Genomic DNA, 24,967 nt, shown 5'->3' on the forward strand with positions numbered 1-24,967 from the left:
CTAATTCATCACATACAAGAAGTAGCAAAAAGGTAAATGTATACACATAGAATGAATGGTAAAAATTGAATTTAGTGGCACCTTTAAGACCAAAGAAGTTTTATTCATGGTATAAGATTTCCTGTGCATGCACACTTCTTCAGATACATTGAAATGGAACTTAACAGTCCATACATATAAGTAGAGAGTGAGCAGTAAATTAGCATACAGCACAATGAAGATGTTTAATAGAAGCAATGACCAAACAGGAATAATGCTTAGTTTATATGGTCACAATTTGTTTGGATTTCATTCCAAAGGGGAAAACATAGTGAAGCAAATAAATATATCAGAATTGGAGACTGATGTGTAAATGTACTGTTCTGAATTGTGGAATGCTAAGAGTAATTAACTGAGATGCTGTTGCTACATTCCATTCATCTCTTCTCAAGTATGGAGGTAAGTAACAGCATCCTTTTCTTTAGGGTAGGGTGACTGGTCGTGCAGTGTTATGTCTCCTCTGTTACCAGACCAGAGAAGCATATTCCAATCTACCATTCCAAATTACATTACATTCTAATAAATTACAATCACTACTTCACTCTACTATTCCAGATAAGAAATACAATAAAAGAAAGAGGATGTATAGCCATTTTTGGTGAGAATACAGATGTAAGGACTGGATGAGATTAGCAAATGTAGCGAGATAAACCAATATCCCTGTTAAATCCTGGGGAGTATTGTTCTGAGTGTTGTAATAATTTGTAATTCAGCAAATGTTTTCTCATCCACATGAAACCCAATGCATTCCAAAACTCTTAAAATGTCTTGTCAGAAAAATCTTATGCAATTTTTCTACATACCTCTCTGTAATTGCAAGGGTAGAAGCATTCATAGCTTCTTGGTGCAAGATATTCAAGCCACACAACCATCTGTCAGCATCATCCTTTGAATCAGCTGCAAAAATTAAACACAACAAGAAAAGGGGTAAGTTAAATTAAGGAACTTCTCACCTGCAGCATTAATCAAGTTATATGAGTTAAATGTCTTCAATAACCCTTTACAATCCCAAACCATCACACTGAAAAAACTGCATTTTAAAGTTAAAAAGAAGACATATTTTAAAGTTATCAAGAAGTCATATTTTAAAATTAGTGGGAATATGATTTATAAAGTTGGAGGGAACATTCTGCCCAAAAATTCTGCCTAGAAGCTATTCCTTTTTAAATTGTGGCTACTGAAAATATGGTTATTCCAAAGCTTCAGTTGTAGTGATGAAGATGTACAAAAAACTTTTTGTGAATTTGCAGTCTTTTTCCCTTGTGGTCATATGCTGCAATCTATCTGCAATTTACAGGACCATCCTAAACAGAGTTCACACTCTTCTAAACCCATTGACTTTACTGAGTTTACAAGAGCAAACTCTATTTAGGATGCACAGCTAAGGCACTGCAAAAAAAAAAATTCTTTCCTGAAGTTAATAGTCTAGTTTGGCGTTTTGTTGTTGGAGTTGTCAAGTCACAGCTGATTTATGGCAACCCCATAATGTTTTCAAGGCAAGAGACATTCAAAGGGAGTTTGCCATTGCCCGCCTCTGCATCACAACCCTGTTATTCCATCATGGTCTGCCATCCAGTTACAAGCCAGGACCAACCCTACTTAGCTTCCAAGATTGGGCCATCCCAGGCAATCCAAGTCAGAACTGGCTACAATTCTGGAACTCTCAGCTTGGAACAACAGGGCTAGGGCATCTTTTCTCTCTCCTTCCAGGATATTTCACATATTCCCACAAAAGAACCCTTTGCAAAAGGACAACATGCAGTGTCCATGTACTCACATCATGGCATGGTTCAAATAAAACAAGCCTTTCACTAACGAGACTGGACAGTCCTCAAGTTCACAACCTGCTCCCTTCTCATTATGCAAACTATGTCTGTGATTGCCCTTCAAACCAGAATTTGGAAATCCTCTGCAAGTCAAGTTTTCCTGTTCTGATTTCAAAGCAAACCATAATTTGCTGGTTTGGACATCATGTCAAACTATAATAAATGGAAAGGTAGGTGTGGCAGGGAAGAAGCGCACTCCTTCCAAGCACAGTTCAAAGGATTATTCAAACCAAGCCTTGATTTCCCCTCCATACCCTACCCATATCTTTTGAAAGTATGTGTTCTTGAGCAACTTATGCCAGACAGCCAACTACAATGAAAAATACAAAAGTCCAAGAAACAACTCAACTATAGCACCAACTATTACCCAAATATAGCAACAAATAAGTTAACCTTATATATTATGGTTTTAATAACTGCTTAATGTTTTATACTAATATTGTTTTATAATAGATTATTGTATTTTATTATGTTTTATTATGTTAATATGCTCTTAGCTGCCCTGAGCCTGTTCGCAAGGAGGGAGGGATACAAATAGAAATAAACTACTTTTGAGCCTATCTTACACTGGGCAAAATATGTCACATACATCAGTACCTAACCACATGATAAAGACCATACTTGGTGAATGGAGGTTTTCTTAATAGTCACCACCTTTTAATTCAGCCTTAATTGTAGTTTTTTTCTGGACTAGAAACCGGTCAGAACCCTTATTCCTGTGGCACATTTGTACACACGGGTAGGAGATGTTTTTTCTGGGTTAATAAGACTTTTTGTAATCCAATGCCACAATGCTTTCATGAAATACAATATGTTTATATATAGATTAAATAGTAAAGGGGCCATCATGCATCCCTGCTTGACTCCCTTACATATAGGAATTTTGTTAGGGAGTCTGAAGTGCCCACCCTAATTTGTGCAGAGGTATTGCTGTGAAGCTCATGGAGCAGGAATAATAGCCACTTATCGATGTTCAATTTAGCGAGCTTAGACCATAAACAGGACCTATTGATGGTTCTGTTTTGTAATGGCCAGTGGCTATCCACATACATTTTTGACTGACTGAATATGTTTATTGTCTATGGCCAAAGGTATTACAGTCTGACACAAATAGCATAATTACAAATATCAATCTAACCAAAAAGTAGTAATCAAATAAAAACACTGTCCTCTTTGGATGCAGCTCTAGTATGTATTTTCTTGGCTGCTAAAGCAAAGAGTAACTCTATAGGAGACAAACGGATCAGCATCTGAGAGAAGAAAAAGCAGCTTCTCTGAGTCTGAAAATTTTCTTAAGAAAGAGTTAGCTAAAAAAACTGGGCACAATGAAATCACCACTGAAAGCACCTTTCTTCTTGAAATTTTGGCTTGATTTTTCTTCTCCCTTCTTTTCTTCCTCCTTGAAGTGACCTTTGGATATTAACTTTCCATGGAAGTGTTTTAAGACTAGTTTTTATTGAATTTATGAGTTACAGCTTTTTCCCCCCTTGGCTATCTGCTTGATGACGTGTTTTGTTTTTAAATGTGAGATTTGTTAGTTTTAATTATAAATCGGAAGACAGTTTAGGTGTGTCTACTGCTGGGAGCGCAAGATATAAACAAATAAATATAATTCAGCTGCTTTTTCAGAAAATTCAATGAATGGCTCCATATGTTCAGGGCACAGGCCAGCTTCCAGCTGTGGCCTGTAATCTCAGGCCAAGAGAAAAGGAAGAAAGCAAAACAAAACACAATACCTGCTAAGCTTAAGGTGTTGAGAACAAACTGAGTACCATAGAACACAGTGAAACAAACATCATCTTTCTGCCGAGATGCCTTTCCCCGTTCAAAATCCTTTGAATTTTTCCCAGGTCGGATTTCTTTTATTTCCATCAAATCCACTGAAAAGGAGAAAAAAATAGAAATGTCTATTGAATATAAACTTATTGCCAGAAGATGAATATGTTCTCTTTTCAATTAGACATAAACAGAATATGTCACAGACCGCAACTGCAATCATAGTTATTTTGTTCCCTCCTGTAAACAGAAAACAGGCTCAAAGCATTTACATAGAAAATGGTCCACACTATTAAAAATACAAATAACATACAAAAAAAGCTGGAAAACAGTTTAACCAAATCCAAAATATACTTCTTGCCAGAGGTGGAATTCTAGCAGGAGCATATTAAGCCGCACCCCCCTGATGTAGCCAATCCTCCACAAGAGCTTACAAGGCTCTTTTTTGTAAGCTCTTAGAGGATTGGCTACATCAGGGGTGTGTGGCCTAATAGGCATAGGAGCTCCTGCTAGAATTCCACCCCTGCTTCTTGCACTCTAACCCAGAATTACAGCTGAAAATCAAAAACACAAAAATAATAACGTGGAGGAATTATGCAATTTTTAGGTTAACAATGAAGAAATTGAAATTGTTAAAGATGTTCTATTCCTTAGCTCAATCATCAACCTAAAGGGAGACTGCAACCAAGAAATCAGAAAGAGACTGATACTTTGGAAAGGCAACCATGAAGGAATAAGAAAAGATCTTTAAACGTAAGACAGTGTTGCTGAAGACCAAGATAATTCATACAGTGGCATTCCCTGTTACTATGTATGGACACAGAAAAAAGATGACACAAAGAAAAAGCGATTCATTTGAAATGTGGTGTTGGAGGAATTTTAGGATACCATGGAGTGCCAAATCAAGCCTGAATCCTCCCTAGAAGCTAAACTGATTAAACAGAGACTATGGTCACATCATGAGAAGACAAGACGCATTGAAAAAGACAATAGTGCTACAAAATGTTGACGGCAGCCAAAACAGAGGAAGACCCAACATGAGGTGGATTGACTCAATCAAGGAAGCCACACCCCTCAGTTTGCAAAACCTGAGTAAGGCTGTTTATGAAAGGATATTTTGGAAGTCATTAATTCATAGGTTCGCGGTAAGTCAGAATTGACTTGTCAGCATATAACACACAGTCTAAAACCAGTATCAACCAACTGAGCTAACAGTTCTTCTGAACTAGATCGTCCCACAGAAGACAGGAAAGGAAGGTGACATTCAAACTTCAAATTGTGGCCAGTTCCAGAGCAACTACTAAGAAAGTCCTGGATCAGGTCCACTACCACTCTAACCTCTCTGCAAGAAAGAACAAAAAGGAAACGAACTCAATGAGCACAGCTTTCACACAAGTTCATACTGGAAGAGCTGGCCCTCTATATATGTGGAAGCTCTTTCACAGCTTATGCTGAACTCTTCTCCCCATACATGACTGTGATATATACACAGGTATATATTCCTACATCTTCGTTAAGATTGCCAGAAATGTTCAGAATGCCTGTAAAATTTAGAGAACTGGTGTTCCTGGCCTAAAAATATTCCAGCATTCTTAAAGGGATTTAAAAATATATATTTTGAAATAATTCTCTTCCAGTAAGACCCTCTTCTTCACTAAATTCTGACAAAGCAAGCTTGTCTTCTCACCAAACAAGATCAAGACAAACAAGTAAGGATACAATCATTTATGCCCAGGTTTGGCTTGCCAGGGCACACATTAGATAAATAAATAAATGTTTCCTAAGCTGTCCAAACACACCAGTAATGTGCATTCTTCTGATAAAGCATTTACTCAAAAACTAAGGAAGTGGTTTTACTCTGCTGTGCAGACTGGGTACAAGAACAAATGGCTCTTCCTACTTTTTGATGGGTCAAGGGTTATGATGAAACTTGCAGCATGATCAACAAAGGAGAAAAATGATGCAGATGTTTCTCAAATGTGTTAACTAGGTAATGCAGCCTCACAGAACCAATCAGACAGTTTTCACAGTATAAATGGAAAAGGCTGTTCATCTGGATTATGGTAATTGTTTATTTAAATAACATTAGAGTAAAAAAAAAAGAGTTAACACTTTATTATGCAGCTGTTTTGAATGGTTTATGTCAACTTACTTTTAATGTAGGATCAACAGAGCATAAAAACGGATTATTAGCACATCATACATGGACAACACAGGCCTTAGGACCAACCTAGATATTGACGGGTGTGTGATCAGGCTCCTAGCATCTCTCAGTCATCTTTTTAATGAAACACAGCTTCAGAGGGCTGTGAATTTGATTAAATCAGCAATGGTGCATCCATGAACATGCTTTAACCTTTTATCTTGATTAATTTTCTGATCAAAATCGCCCTTTACCCTCCACTACCTTCCTAGCTGTGTGAAGGGAAAGATATAGGAACATTTAGCTTTCCCCCTCATGGGTAGGAGGCCAGCTGAGGGACCCAGAATGCTCTAAAATGAACCCCAGTTGAAAAGGTTCAAAACCTCTCTCCAAATCATGGCATCAATTAACCTAACTTCATTATTTTTAAAGTCACTGAAAGACTGCTTACAGCTCTGTAAGCATCTTGTCTAATTTGTCTCCTATTACTGCCTTCATAATAATTGTATGCCATCCAGTTGCAACCACGTCATGGTGACTCAAGAAACATATTCTCAAGGCAAGAGATGAGCAGAGGGGGTTTGCTGTTGCCTTCCTCCACATAGCAACCCTGGACTTCCTTAGTGGTCTCCCAATCCAAGTACTAACTCCCAGAAACTAAACAGGGTTGGCCATGGTTAGTACTTGGATAGGGGACCACCAACAAAGCTGTCACTACACAGAGGCAAACAATGGCAAATGACCTCTATTCATCTCTTGCCTAAAAACTCTACACAGTCACTATAAGTCAGCCATGATGTTCTACCACCACTCCAGGCAGTTGTCCATATTGCCTATTCAGCTCACTCTAAGGGATTTCTTGAAGTTTTCATAACTATTGTTCAGTAACCCCATCCATGAGACAGAGCCATGGAAATAAATGTGAAAAGTTAGCCAGGGTAGGTCCCATGAATTTCTGCAGAAGTTAAGCATAGCTAACTTTCTCTGGCTTTGAGACAGGATAATTTTTCTCTTCCATCGTCTGTATGAAACTAGACAAATTCACTGTTCCCATTCCAAGCACCTAGAATACCACAATGACCTCCCGAATACTTGCTTAATTTCTCTTCTGTATTACCGAGTACTTCCTTTTTCATCTACACCCCTGGTATCTATGTATTAAAAAAGGAGAGACACATTTTGCCTTGGGGACTAAATCAGATGTATTTCAGAAAGCACCCAGCTACAAAAGGGAGTCAGTCAGGTGGTTAAATGCCTCTCTGATTACACTGTTTTCTTCTGGGAACAAGTAACTGAAAAGTTAATTATTAGGCAAAAAAAATATGAAGGTGGATGGGCAGAAATCCAGCACTGAAATCCACCCATCAGTTATGTCCTAATTTTCAAGAACTTGGCTTCATCAAGCAATCTGAATGCTTACCACTTTGTTCACAAATCGGTATCTCATGTCAGTACAAGGATTTGCCATGAGATCTAAAAGAATAATTCCATAAACAATTCTTGAAGAAATGTTGGCAAAATATAAGACACGTCCACTGACCAAACTGGCACTCCAGTGCATAGACTAAGCCAATATGAACAGGCTGTAGTTATGTGGGAAAGCAGGCATGAGATTCTTTCATCACATACTCAGATTTTACTGAACCTCTGTCAACATTATCAACTTGTGGTTCATAGAAGCATGGCAAGATCTCAACATGTTCCGGAAAAAAATTTCTTCTGCACATATCACCATGTTGCCAAAGCAGTATCTGCTCATCTTTCAATTGACTATGAAAGTCCGGTTAAGAGAATCAGTCCCACCCAGAAAGGTAAGCCTACGCACATAACAGAATAAGGCACTGAACTCCTAGGTTTAGATCCTATGACTCTTTAGTTAAGTCTCCATTCAAGGGAGAAAGGCTTCTTCCAACTGAGCAAAGTCTTTATTTGCTGAAGGAAGTCTTCTTCTGTTGGAAGAAAGGGAGTCATAGCTGAAAGATACAACCCCTATGGTGGATGGAGACCAAAATGTTCAAACACCTAACAGTGGACATCACTTTAAATTATTGCTATATTTTAAAAGTTCCCAACAAATGTCAAGACAGCTCAATAGGGAATAGGCTGCAGTACTACTTTTCTCCTTGTTGAACTAGTCTTTTACTCACATACTGCCAAACTCCTTGTTTGTTTTTCTGTACTGGCACACTAAAAACAGTGCCCTAAAACTGCCCTCTGCATTGGCACAGACCATTCTACCACCTAAGTATTCAAGAATCTAATACAGCTGCAAATGGAAGATGGGGCCACAGTAACAACAATGAAGATGGAAAAGGGCAGGGCTTTTTTTGTAGCAGGAACTCATTTGCACATTAGGCCACACACCCCTGATGTGTGTGTGGATCCAGGTGTGCAGATGTGTTGGTCTGAAGCAAGTTAGAGTCCAGTGGCACCTTTAAGACCATCAAAGTTTTATTCAGAAAGGTAGTAGCTAGATTTACTGATATTCCAAAATCCCTCTGAGAAGCAAAGGGTGGCATCACCACCACTATGAGACCAGTGGTTCCCACCAGCTGTTACTGTTTTGCATAAATCACCACACAATATAATTAAAACAATTCCTCTCAGCAAGAATTAAGTGCAAAGACACATATACAAAATGGCTGAAAATGTGGAAGACACACTGTGCAGCATTCTAAGGTCAACACAATTTGCATAACAGCTGCTAGACAATGAATTTTTGCTTCTTACTTGTGCTTTTTAAAAGATGAACATTTGGCTCAAGAGTTATCTGATTGTGCAATGGTTGAAGAACTATCAATGACTGGTTGTTACCATGAGAGAGTTGCTTACTGCCAAATATCTTTACCATTCACTATGTCATTCATCATCAAAACCTGGCTGTAAAAAACCTCAGTGATTGGCTGCACAAGTAGTTATCTGGCATAAAGCCCATGCTCTCAATAATCAAGTATTCCAGGAGCTCTGTGTTGAGAATGATGAAGATTTTGACCATTTGCTGCTTCATACTGAAATTCACTGGCTATCAAAAGTGAACTATGCAAGATACATTTTAGGACCTTTTTGATGACACAAATGATTTGCTCAGTCATGGACTCAAAGAGAACAGGCATGAAAATGCTTATGTATCAGATCCATTTTATGTATCAGAACAATTTCCAAAGTTCAACTAAATGAATTTGCGGTTGCAAGAAAATGTAGTCAATCTTAAGGCCAAATCTGTCACCTCTACATTTATTTCAAAGTTAATTCTATTCAAATGCAATATTGGCTGTCATGAACGGTACCAATTTCCAAGCCTGAATGAGCTAGAAAGGTAGGATGCAAGATGATGATATATAAGTTTTTTGTGACCTGCATGAAGATATGTCTGACTATTTAGAAGGTCTTCTTTTCAATGGAATTTCCAGACTGGGAATAAATCCATTTTCAGATAATAAGGAAGTTTGGATAGTGAAAGAAAAACTGAGCTTAAGCCAAAGTTTAAGAAATTGTACTTTAGGTATAGAAGGAAAATTCTGATCACTATCCTGAACTAGGGACAGTATTTAGGAAGCTTCTTGTTGCATTTCTACATCATATTTGGCAGAATGTGGTTTTATTATGGTCATCCAAGTTCTCTACAAGCAAAGAAATCAACTCCAGATTGCTAAGTGTGGTGATTTAAGACTACTAAACAACCTTAAACCAGATACTGGGAAACTGCTATCACTTCATTAAGCCCATCCATCACACTAAAAATTTACTGAACAGGGAAGTAGTTACTAAATATGGTATCTATAATGCTTGCTAAATGAAAATCAGGCTTTGAAAAGCTGGTGCCCATGCACTGAGTTCCATCAATTTTGGTGAATAAATTTAAAGATTTTAATTGGATTTTGAAAAAAAGTTCAATTAAAATTCAGGCTTTTGCAGATGATTTATTATTCATATTGGAAGATCCTAATTCATCTATTGTACACTTGAAGGAAAGATTAAAACAATATGGGGAAATATCTGGATTTAAAGTTAATGTACAAAAAAGTAAATTTTTAACTAAAAATATGGATAAAGAACAAATTGCTCAATTAGAAATTAAATCTGGGTTTAAACATGAAAAGAAAATAAAGTACTTAGGAATTCACGTGACAAATGATTTGAAGACTCTATACCGAGATAACTATGAAAAAATACTAAAAGAAATTCGAACTGACCTAGATAGATGGAAAGACCTCCAAATCTCACTCCTGGGGAGAGTTGCCACAGTTAAGATGAACGTACTATCTAGAATCTTATTTCTATTTCAGATGGCTCCAATTATTATTCCGAGGGCATTTTTTCAACAGCTCAATAAAATGGTCACGATGTTTATATGGCAGGGCAAAAAGCCAAGGATAAAACTAGAAGTCCTACAGGACAGTAAACTAAGAGGAGGGCTCGCATTACCTGAATGGAATTTATATTATAAGGCGTGTTGTATGGTCTGGGTAAAAGATTGGCTGGTACTGGAGAAAAGATTATTGTTACTTGAAGGAGCAGGACTAGCAAAAGGTTGGCACGATTATATTTGGTACCATAACCCTTCGAAAAACAATATTTTCTTGAGACATGAAATAAGAAAGTCGATTTATAGAGTGTGGATGGAAACTAAAAGTATGTTGTATTTTTATACTCCATTTTGGTTATCACCTGTAGAGGCTGCTATGCATCCAAATTTGTATGATTGGGAAAATCAGTATAATTACGGACTTTTATTAGATAATCAAAATAATTTGAAACTAGATGATACTGTAAAATTGGATTGGTGGTTAAAATGTCAAGTAAAATCGAGATATCACAAGGATAAAGAAAAAGGTTTTCCCAATAAGTTAAATGATTTTGATACAATAATCCAAGATAATCAGAAACTTATCTCAAAAATTTATAATTGGTTACTTCAAATTAAAATGCAAGTCGAATTGATGAAAGTAAGTTGGATAAAATTGCTAGAAGATTTTGGTTTTAATATTGATTTGGTAGAATGGAAAAAAGTTTGGAAACAAAATCTAAAATTGACAAAATCAGCAGTTTTTAAGGAGAATCTATATAAAATGATGTATCGGTGGTATCTCACTCCAGAAAGATTCGCTAAAATATATCCAAACTATTCAAATAAATGTTGGAATTGTAAGAAAAATAAGGGGACCCTATATCATATATGGTGGCAATGCGGGCACGCCAAAAAATATTGGACCCAGATTAATATCTGGACCCAAAAAATCTTAAAAATAAGATTCCATCATTCGTCAGAGTTGTATTTATTGAGTATTTGTAAAGAAAACATCTCCAAAACAGCAAAAAAATTATTACTCCATATAGTTACGATTGCTAGAATTTTATATGAGAAATATTGGAAGACTCCCAAAATACCTACTAGAGAAGAATTTTTATTAAAACTACTTGAAGCGGCTGAGTTAGATACTTTGACTACGAGGTTAAAAGATGGAAATTTGCAAGAATATAGAGAGACATGGGAACCAATATATGTATGGGCGAAAAGTATGGGATTTGTTATGAGAAAATAAAAACTGTATTATGACAAGCCTTTTAAGCTCCTTGTATGGATGGGTGGAAGGGTGGTGGTGTATGAGGGTATGCAAAGGAATGTTGTATGTTAGTCACCAATGTTTGTTTGTTGTATGTCATGTATTGATCCATAAAGCTTTAAAAATTGTAAAAAAAAAAAGTTCAATTATTTATTCTTGTTCAATTTTATTGTTCTTACCTTCCTTAATAAGTCATACAAACCACTATTTTGGATAATGCTTTTTATAGGGCAGGGTAAGAAGCACTGAGGATGAGTTTATGGAACGAAGTGAAGTGGTGGACTCTCTTTCCTTGGAGGTTTATAAACAGAGGCTAGATGGCCATCTGACAGCAATGCGGATCCTGTGAATTTAGGGGGAGGTAGTTGTGAGTTTTCTGCATTGCACAGGAGGTTGGACTAGATGACCCTAGAGGTCCCTTCCAACTTTATGATTCTATGAAGTAGTTGGTGGCCTGAAAAGGATTGGAAACCATTAGATTAGTCCAAGAGAATGCTACTGGCCCAAGGCTACCCAGTAAGGTACATGGAAAAGCAGGGATTTGAACCCAGGCCTCCACAGTACTCTCAACATCATACCACACTGGATTTCTACATTTTAAAGAAGCAGAGAAGTATGTATTCTAGACATGGAATAAATCTGTAAACGTACTGACCTTGTGGAACAGCCTACCTGAGGAGGCCCAAAGGCTTCCAACACTTCTGCCATTTCACAGAAAGCGCAAACTAGAAATGTTCAGGAAGACTCTTTTTAAAATCAAGGGATTGGAACTGCCCTTGTACCTGATCTTTGGCATTATGGTATGTCATGCCTCAGACTGTTTGTTTGCGTGGTTTTCCGTGATCCTAGCTCTACTACACTTTTTATTGGAGGTTTTTGTTGTTTGTTAGAATATACTGAATCTAAAAAGACCTTACCTATTAACACAACTTACCTTCAGTTTCTCTCACTATAATTCTTTCTAACTTATGCTATCCCTTCTTTCTCTTTGTATTTAAATATTCGCTTTTGTTTGGCTTGGGATGGAGCAAGGCATTGATTATTCGTAGTTTAAGAGTCAAAATTCTAGCCCAATTACCAGTTAATTTATCCTTAGAAGATATTTATTTATTTATCTATTGACTGATTGATTGGCGAACTGGATGTTATCTTAAATGCTCAATAAGATGTTCTACAATGTTATATATACCATAGTACTTTATGCATAGTAGAATTTTGTGTTATATGGTATTAATCTACTTGATACTACTTCACCCAACAAAGTTCTGTATAACCTGGAACCTGGGCAGTTCTTTGCATCTAGGGCTGTCAACTTCCAGGCAGGGCCTGGCGTTCTCCTAAAATCACAAATGATCTCCAACCTACAAAGATCAGTTCCACTGGAAAATATGGCAGGTCTGAAGGACTGACTCTGTGGCATCACAACCCTGCTGCATTCCCTCCCCACCCCAAACTCTACCCTTCCTAGGCACTGCCTAAAAATCTCCAGGAATTTCCCAAGTTTGAGTTGGCAACCCTAACGTTGCCTCTCATCCCAAGAACCATCAACATAAACCAGACATTCAGTATCTATGCAAAACAGTGTGGTAAGGGATGATTACTGTTATTTGTAAAACTATACTGACTAAAGCTGGGAAACTCTGGTTCTAACAAGCACCAACACCTGTGCTCCACTAGAACTCAAGGCCCCACCAGTATTCCAATATTTAAAGCACTAACACAAGATGCATTAAACCTGACATTTGTGCTCGCATTTACACTACAGGTATTCTAAAGAATGCAGGTTTTTATTCTTTCAAAGGGGTCAACCTGATCATTATTTCCATTACTCAACACTTAAAACACAGGAAAGCATGCCAACCAGAAGCACAAGATTAAGAATCCATTGTTCCTTGTTGCAAATCTGCCTCACTGTTCTTAGAAAGGAGTGGAGGGCAGAATAGCCTCATTCTTGCATCATCCCTTTAGGTATCTGAATATCAAGTTATCTCTCCAACACTGAAAACCTGTGGTGTTAACTCTGAAACAGCCTAGAAACGTGGACATGGGATGTAGGCCACAATACTGGACTGGAACGATCATTTTCAACAATCAAAATACTCTCCTCAGCACAGCAAGCTAAAAACTGTTCTTTTTTCATGTCCAAGTACATTTGGCTGGTAGGCCTGCACCAAAAGCCACAGAGCTCAGAAGAAATCTAAACCCCACATCTATAAACGTTTCTCGCCGCAGCTACCCTTTGAAATTGAAGGCTTCTTGCTCTGCATTTTAAATTGAAAACTCCTTGGCTTACTATCATCATCAGCACAGAATCTTTCCGACCCAAAAAACCAGCAGAAATTCTAAAGCAAAATTACATCCCATTCCCAACTTCGTCTGAAACGATAAATGCTTTCATCCTTACTTTCCCCACAAAAAAGAATAATTAATTGTTGCAAGCAAAGCAATTCATTTCTACGGTTCTGCACCAGAGGGTGGTTATCTGTTGCAAAAACACAGATGCTCACCTATCACATTGGCCATAGTTAATGTAGCTAAGATTGGAGTCCAGCTGTGAAGATGGAGAGCGGTGCAAAATTTTCTCTTGCTTTAAATTATGCTGACAACATCACTTAGAGAACTCTAGGCCCCCAACCCTGCCGAAGAACCCTCAACCAACATGGTCACCATGACTGTTATGAAGAACATATGAAGCTGCCTTATACTGAATCAGACCCTCAGTCCATCAAAGTCAGTATTGTCTTCTCAGACTGGCAGCGGCTCTCCAAGGTCTCCAGCTGAGGCTTTTCACACCTATTTGCCTGGACCCTTTTTTTTGGAGATGCCAGGGATTGAACCTGGGACCTTCTGCTTCCAAGCAGAACATCTGCCACTGAGCCACCGTCCCTCCATCTCCATCACCTACTGCCTGGACTCTTTTCAGTTGGAGATGCCGGTGATTGAATCTGGGACCTTCTGCTTTCCAAGCAGATGCTCTACCACTGAGCCACCGTCCCTCCCCTCCACCGTCCCTGCTGCATCCCCTGCACATTTCCCTTAGCTACCTCCCACTAGTGTTCTTCTTTTCCATGCAACCCTGCCCTCTATAAATTTGTACTCTATCCAGAGTAAAACAGCAATGGGGGATTGGGGGGGGGGGCAGGAATACTGGATTTATATCCCACCCTTCACTCTGAATCTCAGGGTCTCAGAGTGGTTTACAATCTCTTCTACCTTTCTCCCCCACAACAGATACCGTATAAGGTAGGTGGGGCTAAGAGAACTCTCACAGAAGCTGCCCTTTCAAGGACAGCTCTGCGAGAGCTATGGCTAACCTAAGGCCATTTCAGTAGCTGCAAGTGGAGGAGTGGGGAATCAGTTTTCCTAGGTAAGAGTCCATGCACCTAACCACTAAACCAAAAAAAGCTTTAGCCGGTCATGTTTCAAAAACCCAGGAAATAAACGAAGGTGGGGAACCCAGGGAATAAATGAAGGGGAAGGAGCTGGATCCTTTGTCCTTGTAATATTCCAGCCCTACACAATCTATCAAGTGGCCAGGCTTTTAGCTAGTTTAGTTCCTATACACAGAACCATTCTGTATTGCTCAAGGTGGCATACATATATCCCCCAAAACATGGAGGCAATATCTGGGATGGATCACAGCACAAGAGGTATTTCTTGATAGGATTTCAAATGCAAATTAAATAAAACCATGCAGCTCATCCACTGTACATTCCATTGCTTCTTATCCACAGTGTTATTTTGTTGAGCATTATATTAAATCTCTAGGTTGCAGCCCTGTGCTGAGTACATTTTCCTTTCCACTAGATATAACCCTTTATGGAGGACGTCTAATGCGCTTGTGTCCAATATGGTGTATGTTCCTCTTTAATAACCTCCAGTCATTCAACCACATTTATATAGGCAGATTACCCAGTCATTCAGGCTCTTTCTTCCAGATAGCAAAATTTGCTGTTATTGCACTTTCTGCAAGGTCTTCAATATCTGGTTTAGCTTAGAGCACGCACATGAAGCAATTTTAAGTCTACGTTTTATGCATATTACTCATTTGCCCAAGTTATTTTGAGCTAAGGATTTCCTTAGCACCATATGTGGTGCTAACCTCAGGACTTTTACTATATAAGGTTATTCTGATAGTTTAAAAACCATAATTTATTATGAAAGAAAGAGCAACTGGGCAAGAGGTGAGTTCTAGAATTCTACTTAAGCAGTCCAATCAGGCTTGCTCAACCTACATGTGAGTCTCATAGAAAAGTTCTTACAGAAAATCCATGCAAACACAGACTATGGGATAAATGCTTGAAGCCCCTCCTATCATTAATCAAGCTCACCCTGTAGTAGTAGCCATACAAGAACTGTAGAACCTCAATGCTCTGTTAGACATTTAAAATGGAATGTTCTTTTCCTGGAAAAGCCAGTGGGATGTAGGGGTTGGAACACTGATCTATGAATAGGGAGGTTCAGATCCTGGCTTTGTCATTAAACTAGAGATGCCAGCCTCCAGGTGGGACCTGCAAATCCCCCAAAATCACAGCTCATCTCCAGACTATGGAGATCTGTTCCCCTGAAGGAAATAGATGTTTTGAAGGGTGGACTCTATGGCACTGTACCCCACCCCTCTGAGGTCCCTGTGTTCTCCAGGCTCCACCCCCAGGAGTTTCTCAACCTAAACCTGCCAGCCCTACCCCACCAGCTACTAGTGCCTGGGGGGCCCTGGCAACTCTACACAAAACCCAGTCAGTAACCCTGGGCCAGTCTCTCTCATTCAACCTAATGCAGCTCAAAGGTTGAATGAAATAAGCTGTTCTAAGCTCTCTGGAAGGAGGGTGGGATAAATTTTTTAAGTAACGTTGGCGCAGTCCAGATCCTAAATGCACATGGGCTGATGCAGACATAACAAACCAATCTCTTTAGTTCTGGAGGTTTTCATGCAAGATGCACTTTTTTGGCGTAGACTATTTTGCACTATTTTCACGCAAGATGCAATATTTTGGTGCCGACATGCAGTGTTTTTTTCTCCAAGCTCACTCACATATTCATTTGTTGGCTTTTCACAATTTCTTCATACTGTCTCAAAGGTAAGAAAAGAGCAGACCACAGAAAGACAATAAATGAAAAATGAGGGCAAGAGGAAACTCACGAGAAAAACTGCTGCAAATTGGCATCCAAATCACAGGAAACCCTCCATGTGAAGACCTCAGTTAAGAAACTGGGAACAAGCTGTGAATCACCACTCTTTCTTCCCCCTCCCCGTATCCCTACCTTCTCAAGCTCAGATTCTCCCATGGTCTTAACCTAATCACATTACGAACTATTGGGCTTCAGCTGCTGATCAAGAGAAGAAACCTAAATTAGAATAAAATAAATAAATCTGCCCATGGTGCAGAGTGGTAAGCTGCAGTATTGCAGTCCAAGCTCTGCTCATGACCTGAGTTCAATCCTGGCAGAAGCTGGGTTCAGGTAGCCAGCTCAAGGTTGACTCAACTTTCCATCCTTCTGAGGTCGGTAAAATGAGTACCCAGCTTGCTGGGGGTAAAGTGTGGATGACTGGGGAAGGCAATGGCTAACCATTCCGTAAAAAGTCTGCCGTGAAAACGTCGTGATGTAACATCACCTCAGAGTCAGAAACGACTGGTGCTTGCACAGGGGACTACCTTTACCTTTTTAATCATAGACACAAACCTTAACCACAGAGTTAGAGCCACCAAGCAAAAGGTAGGGGGGAAATTTCCCTAAAGAGGAAGGAAAGGGGTGAACCATCAGCCCATTACCGATCTCTTAGCCACCCCTAAGCTATCCTAAATGGAATCCTAAGTCAACAGACTTAGAAGAGCAGCACTCTGCTTTGAAGTGTACTGCGAGTCCTCCCCCACAAAGTATGTGAAGTAAAAATACAGAAGTAGGGTAAATTTCCATGTTGGGAAAATGAAACAAGCCAACAGAAGACATGGCTGCTGGGAGTGTGTTAGGACCAAGCATTGCAACAGAGTATATTTTAGAAGAATTATAAACTCACTGAACTCTGTCCTTCCTCCACTGCTGGACATAACAGGAAGTCTGGCCTAAGTAGGTTAGCATTACATGCAAAGGAAATGAATAGCTGAACTGGCGTACAGGCCTTCGAGCAGCTCTGCAGCCACACATGTTGATCCTCTCATTTGACCACAGAAACCAAACTCTAAATACCCCACTGAAGAGACACACAATGGTGCACCTAAGTAGTCCCATGGGTCAGAACTGAAACAGTTCTATTTTAGAACCAAAAAAGTGTACTATTTGCAAGGTTATTCAAATCAACTTTTTCAAGGAGTGTAGCTGTCATTCAGCATGCCTGAACATGAGATTCTAGTGCAGGGCTCCTCAGCCTTGTTGAGTCGGTGGGTACTTTGGAAATTTTGGGAACAGGGCAACACAACAAAATGATCACCACTGTGGCCGAGCTGAATCACAACACAAAAAAAACATTTAAATGGCCAGCATTTTTTTAAGTCCAACCAGCTGCTCTTCAAAGCCAGTGTGTTAAAACTACTCATCCTATGAGCCAAAAGCTCATCTAAAAAGTTCAGTCTAGACTTGCATCGCTTTGAAAATACAGAAAGGATGCCCATCTAACAACCTCGGAAAGACTGTTCAGTAACATTGGAGAAGCTACCAAAAAAGCCTCCAAACAGGCAATCATTGCTCATACTCACACAGAGGCTGAACCACTCAAAGCTATTGCTGTGCCATGTGAAGTCAGGCACAGGTTCATATTGAGAGGCACAAATCCTGGAATATGTGAGCCCAGGTATTTAAATGACTTTTTAAGAGAAAGCACCAGCACTGTGAATTGTACATGGAAATGAATAGAAAGGCTTGTCATAATCCTTGCAGCAGCCAGCCCCAACCAGTGGGTAGCTGTATTTTGCATTAATTGCAGTCCAACATACTTTTTATTGGCTTTCCCTTTCATGGCAGGGCATGCAAAATGGGCTGAGGTTTTTCCCCAGAGAATTACCTGGGGACAAAGAACAAAGTTTGAATCCTATGGCACCTTTAAGACCAACAACATTTAATTTGGGGTATAAGCTTTTGTGTGCATACACACTTCTTCAGATACATTGAAACAGACTTCCTCAAGCCTTAATATGCTGCTATTCACAGGTCTTATCAACCACTTTAATACAATCAGCTATACTTATAGCACAGTTATTTATGCACCTTGATCCTAACTATTCCTTCCTGACAACTAACTGCCACCCCCTTTATCTATAGGTAAGATTTGATGAAGTCTGTTTCAATGTATCTGAAGAACTGTACATGCCCACCAAAGCGTATACCCAGAATTAAACTTCTGGGGTCAGAATTAAACTTCTAGAGTAACCGTGTCTCAAGATTCTCGTCAGTATAGATACTTAAACTGGCAGGCACCAGCGTCAGAATATTATTATGCTGCCAGATTAATTTAACTCAAACTGTGAATTTAAAATTTTTTTAATTATTAACGGGTTTTTATAATGTTTAGATGTTTTTATTGTTAACTAAGTTTTATCTATTACCTATTGTTGTACATGTATAGATGTTGTTAGCCGCCCTGAGCCGCCTTGGCGGGGAGGGCGGGATACAAATAAATTTATTATTATTATTATTATTATTATTATTATTATTATTATTATTATTAAAAATACCACTGGACCCAAACTTTGTTCTATTGCTTCACGGCTACCCACCTGAATCTATCTTCATGAGGACAAACAGTTACCTAATAAAAGGCATTACATGGATTTTGTTGTTGTTTTTAATCAGATGGTGAGGGACTGACAAATTATTGATGAAGCTGGGTTACATCAGCATGAGAATCAGGTGACTTTGCAGATGCACCTAAGACCTCATGTTGTGTCATGAAGGGCAATCAAGCAAATGTTCACGTCTTTTTCCATAAGGTTTAAAGTAATTATTTTTAGTTTTTAGGAGGAGGAGACAGAAGCAAGAGTTTGTAACAAACACAGCAAGTCAACTTTTCCTCCGAAAGTTGAAGACTTTGCAAGACTTACAAACTGCAGTAACAAAAAAAAAACCCAACTGAACACTTGCTAAGATACATTACTAAAGCCACAATCGCATGCACACTTAGTTGACTACTCAAGAACTATAGCATGGCTGAAATTATCTGCACACTTTCCCCAGAGCAAGCCTCAATGTAGTCAGCAAGACTTACTTCAGAATAAAGAGAACAAGGATTGTTCAGAAGTCCAAGCTCCAAGAAATGTCAACAAGATTTATAAATTGGAACAATGTTTGTTATGTCACTACTGCCTTAGAACATCTCATGTATTATAAACACGACTCCTAATGCCGTTATAGAACAGGTGTCACAGACATGGAAGGAATTTGCAACTACCTGAAAACTAATTGGAATTTGGCTCTGCATCCTCTTATTATTAGTGACAAATCTACACTACTACTAGCAACAGAGGCAGCAGAAACCCTGGTACATTTGTGGAACTCAGAAGCAAGCAGAAGAAAGAGGAAATGGCTGCTTTGTTCTGTGTTAAGGCCTGAAGTTAGCTTCTGCTGGAGGCTTGGCTTTATTTATAAAGTGCTCTAAGCCAGGGCTTTTCTTCTGGAAAAAGAGGGGCCAGAACTCTCAAGAGCGAAATGAAGGAGAAACACACGGATGCCCCTCTTTAACTTTTAAACATTTTTTGAGAATTTTATTTCCATGCAGAGTTTTCAGAACTCCGTTATGCTGCATTCCCCAAGGAAAAAAAGTCCTGGCTCTAGAGCCGTTGGGTTCTCAGCACCGTCCTGACCAGGACCGGATCTACATGTTTTTTTAGGAGGGGCAAAATTAAAAAATGATGCCCCCTTATGGGCCATTCTATCTTATGATCCCATAGAATACAATGGACTCCATACCCAATTTGGCGCCCCCCTCTGTTGGTGCCCGGGGCAAGCACCCCCCTCTGCCCTCCCCCCAGATCCGGCCCTGGTCTCGACAAACGCTGGGAGATTTTGTAGTGGTGTTGAGGAGAGAAGGGAATGCAGGGTCTGTTCTGGGAGATGTCCTAGAAAGTTCCCCTGGTCTTTAAGGGAGAGACATGGAGTCAGTTAAAGGTGGATACATATATTCACACTCCAAGGGTTTTGATAGCCATGGTTGGAAGGAGTTAGTAAATCTGGTTTCCCTAGATGCGTGAGCTTAAAAGTTTAAGAAAACTTTTTATACAACCCTAATTTTTTCCCCACACAAAATATTTGGAATACCTTATAATCAACCTGCTGTGGCATTAACACTTCTATGTCAAAGTATGAATGTATACAATATTTTGACCTCTGAGGAAGGCCCTCAGAGGCTGAAACAAGTTTGTTCCTGTTTTAATATGGTTGAAGGTTATCAACCTAAAGGTACTGAATTCTTAGTCCTGTTTTATTAGTTCGAGTCTATTAATCTAGAGATTAAACTGCATTGAATTGAAGCATATTTTACAGATTCAGGACTTCTTAGTCCAAATATCTGCTGCTTCAAGAACAGAATGTGCTTCTGTTTCTACAGTATAATTTTAGTGCTCTTTGGAATAAACAAAGGAGAGGGGGGGGGAAACAAACACAACCCAAATTATACTGAAAATGCTACAAGGGTCCAGCTACAGCATATAAATATTAATTTGATATTATTTTATTATAGTGTACAGAATAGTAACATTAAAAACTTAGGGCCTGAGTATCAGGCTGCATGATAAGTCAGAACAAGCTTTATATAAGCTGCAACGATTTCCCATACAAAGTTGATGAACATGTCCAATGACCAGCAAAAGACCATACGTGTTTCTATAAAGCAAAAATTATATATGAGCTAAGTTTCATAAATAGACAAATGAACATTCTCAGGTTTAAATATATGAGATAGAATTGTATTTTGTATTTTATTTTATTTTATTTTTTTTGCAATTGCCTTTCCTTCCTGAGAGAGAACAGTGACTGGTCCAAGGTCACCCAGCAGGCTTCCTGTGGAGGAGGAGTGGAGAATCAAACCCGGCTCTCCAGATTAGAGTCCACTGCTCTTAACCACTACACTATACTGGCTCATTGCACTCTTGCTGGGGCTGAGGCCAGGGGTTTACCCACCTCAGGCGGGCATATGTCAAGCCTACCTATCTCAAAGGCTCTTGGTAAACACCTTTATATGAAAAAGATGAGCTGTAGTCCTCCTAACCTGTCTACTTATTCTAAAACAGGTCTAATGCCAAATTTAAAGAAATCTTAAGCATTTTTAAATCTAAAAACCGCTACTTTGATTACCCCAGGAAAGGCACCATTTTAATCTATTGAAAAAGGCTTTATTGTATAGGTTGATCATCTACGCGAAGCAGCCCTAATTCTAACAGAATGGATAAAGGGGCTTTGCGTAACAGAAACAATATTTTCCATGTTCTGCATAGAAATGCTAGTGAATCAAACAAATGCAAGTTTGCACTGTCATGAATCATCCATGAAAAAAAAATACAGAAATAACAGTTCAGGAAAAACAAAAATATAACCAGGGGGAAAAGGTCTAGCTAGTTTTCTCCTTTTTAATCAATTGGCTGATGCAATGAAGACTAAAATCTTCATACCCTACCCCACCTTCCTGAGTAGATATAAATTACCTGCCCACCATCTTCTCACTTTGACCCAGAGAGAACTCCAGTTTTTTCTGTTTCTATACCTCTGAGGATGCCAGTCACAGTTGCTGGCAAAACGTCAGGTCTCACAATGCCAAGACCACAGCCATACAGCCCGGAAAATCTACAACTGAAGACTAAAATCATTTATGCTTCTGAAGAAGCAACTTCAGGCCACATTCGCTGCAGCACAAAGAGGTGTGTGCCTACCACCAGTTGGTTGAAAGCAATGCCTCTTTTCTTTCTGTTACAGAAATGCACACAGCCACAATAAGATTCTAAATGTGCCCTGTAACGTATGTACTGTAGCTTCTTTCACCTCCTTTTTTTGTTGAGTAATACAAGAGAACAGGAGCTTCTCCAGTGAAGCCCCTTTACATAGTCCAGTCACATCAGATACGCAAAACTGAAAGACAGGAAACAAACTTATATATTTCATTTTCTTGACAGTTCTTGATTAAGGTGCATGTCTTACGACTGCATTGCAGAAATCTAGAGTCAGCTTGCAGAATTCAACCTCTGAGGATATCAGCTCTCTCTTGTCATAAATAAAAAATAAATAATGGTAGACTCCATGAATACATACTGCTCCCCAGGGTGGTTTTATTAAAAGGCACCCCCACACTTAGTCTGCACAGGGAAGGTTTTGTTCTTCCTTAAACAAACAAGAATTCTTAAGATTGAAGGGACAGCCAATCTTCTTCTGCTGTGGCAATATACAGAACACAAAGCTAAAGTTAGTTCTACTGAAGTCAAGAAAATTGTAGTGATTTGCTTAATACATAATGTGGTCCAGTGATCTTGTGTTGACACATCAACATTTCATTTACAAAAAAATATGAGAAGCTATGAACAACTCAGATTCAAAATAAAAAAGGAAAATGCTTGACTAGATATTTTGAGAAAAGGGGGGGGGGGATCCTTCCTTGTGTAAACAATTTAAACCTTACACCAGATTCAAGAGAAATGTGTGTCTGGGACATGGGGAAAAGGCCTGAAGTAGAAAGAGTTTGAAATGGAGAATTATTTAACCTCTGCACTCCCATCTGGTTTATCTACAAGAAAACTTTAACATCAGAGAGCCATGTAATAAATACAACAAAACTATGAACTCTCTATTTCAAAGTCACTCTATTAAAACAGCTTCAACAAGCTACAAAACTGCCTAAGCAAAAGTGTCAGTTTCCAAAGGTGTAAAAATCAAAAGCAAAACAGAGAAGTCATAGTATACATAGCTGTTGCACATCACTTTGAGCAAATGTGTAAGCTGGGTTACCCAAGCTTAAAAGTCACTTGTAAAGCCAAACTGTTAAAAAAACCCTTGCAAATAAACCACCAAGCATGCAGCACACTGAACAATAAACCCTGAACATATGAAGCTGCCTTCTACTGAATCAGACCCTCGGTCCATCGAAGTCAGTATTGTTTACTCAAACTGGCAGTGACTCTGAACATTTTTAAAATGGAAAGGCAGTATTGCAAACATCCCAAATGAATAAATATGAAAGGACTGCAAAGCAGTAGCAATTTACTATTTGCCAACTTGAAAAGAAGCCGGGCCATGCATAAGGCTAAAAGAAAAATAATAATGGTTTTCAAAGACTTATATTAAGCTGCACAAGTCAAATCAAGCATCTGTCTACAGCAATTGCAACTGTTCTAATTCATCTGTATCCCACCCACCCCCGGCTCCAAATCGCAAGCAGCAGTTGCTTTGCAAAAGTAGATGTATTAACTATAACAGGCCGTTTTGTTTTGCTGGGGAAAAGTGCAAGGCAAACTTTTCACTGAGCTCTCTGGCTGAATGAAAACTGCAGGATTCAACTTAGTAGCTATGGCAGGAAGGAGGGGAACAAACCCACAAACTGCCTCTACCTGGAATAGGTACACAAGCACATTTCTCACTGCGAGACAACTGGAATGCTGATTATCTACAGGCCACTTATATGAACATTCTAACATGATTAGAAGGATGTAACTTCACTGAAGATGGCACAAGAAGGTCACCAAAGCTGGAGATCACCGCAGGACAATATACATCAAATATACCGATTGGTCACTGGGAACCAACAAAGGAACTCTAATTGGTAGAGTGGAACCAAGAAGATAACGTTCCCCAACGCAATCATCATAGTTATTTCCAGTATAAAACTGAATGGGTTTGATCCATCCCACATCTACAGAAAAATTACAGTAAAACCTTAAAAGTCAATAAAGAAGTTTATCAAACAACAACCACTATACCCCTAGTTTCAAGGTAGCCACTAGCATAAAAAGAAAGAACGTTCATATTTTAAAGCTTTCATTAAGCAAATAGTTTTGTCAGGATTTCATTTTTAATCTGCTGCTGAACAGACCAAACCTAAAGCAAGGAATTTCCACTTGCTGCTAGAAAAGCACAAGCTTGTCAAAAAAAAATTTAAGTAGTAAGATCTTATTCAATTAACAATGTCCTCTGCAGGATTCATTCAGATAAGTGTATTTTGTCTGTTTTTTCAGAACTGAAAACTATTCTCAAAAACCATCAACTCACACAATTCCTTAAATTCTCAATTTAACAAAGACATATTGGCTGAAGTCTGTGTTGGGATTTTGTCCAAAACAATTTTTAATTCTCTGAACCTATTAGGACCCCTTAGCTTCGTACTGTTTGGTAAATCAACATGTATGTCATTTTGCACACTGACATCCGAGGGACAACAAGTTCTTATCCCAAGGAGCTTACAATAAATGTTGATAGCAGAATAAGACAACATAGGTATTGGAAAATCAAGGCTAATGAGCAAGCAGTATGGTTTTTTTGCTGTTCAGTCGCACTGTCGAGTCCGACTTTGCGACCCTATGGACAAAGTCACGTCAGGCCCTCCTGTCTTCTACCATCCTCCAATGGTATGTTTACATGTGATTAATTATATAAAGCTGAGCTGTGTCCATTGCCGCAAGAAACAGCTGATTAAGCCAGAGGGCTTCACAATG

General features: G+C 38.9%; 1 protein-coding gene across 1 annotated transcript in view; it reads right to left on the bottom strand.

The window, feature by feature from the left end:
• The window catches only part of PLCG2 (phospholipase C gamma 2), an 89,089-nt gene that overhangs the window by 62,490 nt on the left and 1,632 nt on the right, over positions 1 to 24,967 (bottom strand). The window contains exons 2-3 of the mRNA XM_060254524.1: positions 3,602 to 3,745; positions 843 to 936 (exon numbers count right to left, since the gene is read on the bottom strand). Coding sequence (XP_060110507.1) covers positions 843 to 936; positions 3,602 to 3,745 — 238 coding nt within the window. The remainder of the gene's footprint in view (positions 1 to 842; positions 937 to 3,601; positions 3,746 to 24,967) is intronic.

This window comes from Heteronotia binoei, chromosome 14 (genome assembly GCF_032191835.1).
Source record: "Heteronotia binoei isolate CCM8104 ecotype False Entrance Well chromosome 14, APGP_CSIRO_Hbin_v1, whole genome shotgun sequence".
Lineage (NCBI taxonomy): Eukaryota > Metazoa > Chordata > Lepidosauria > Squamata > Gekkonidae > Heteronotia > Heteronotia binoei.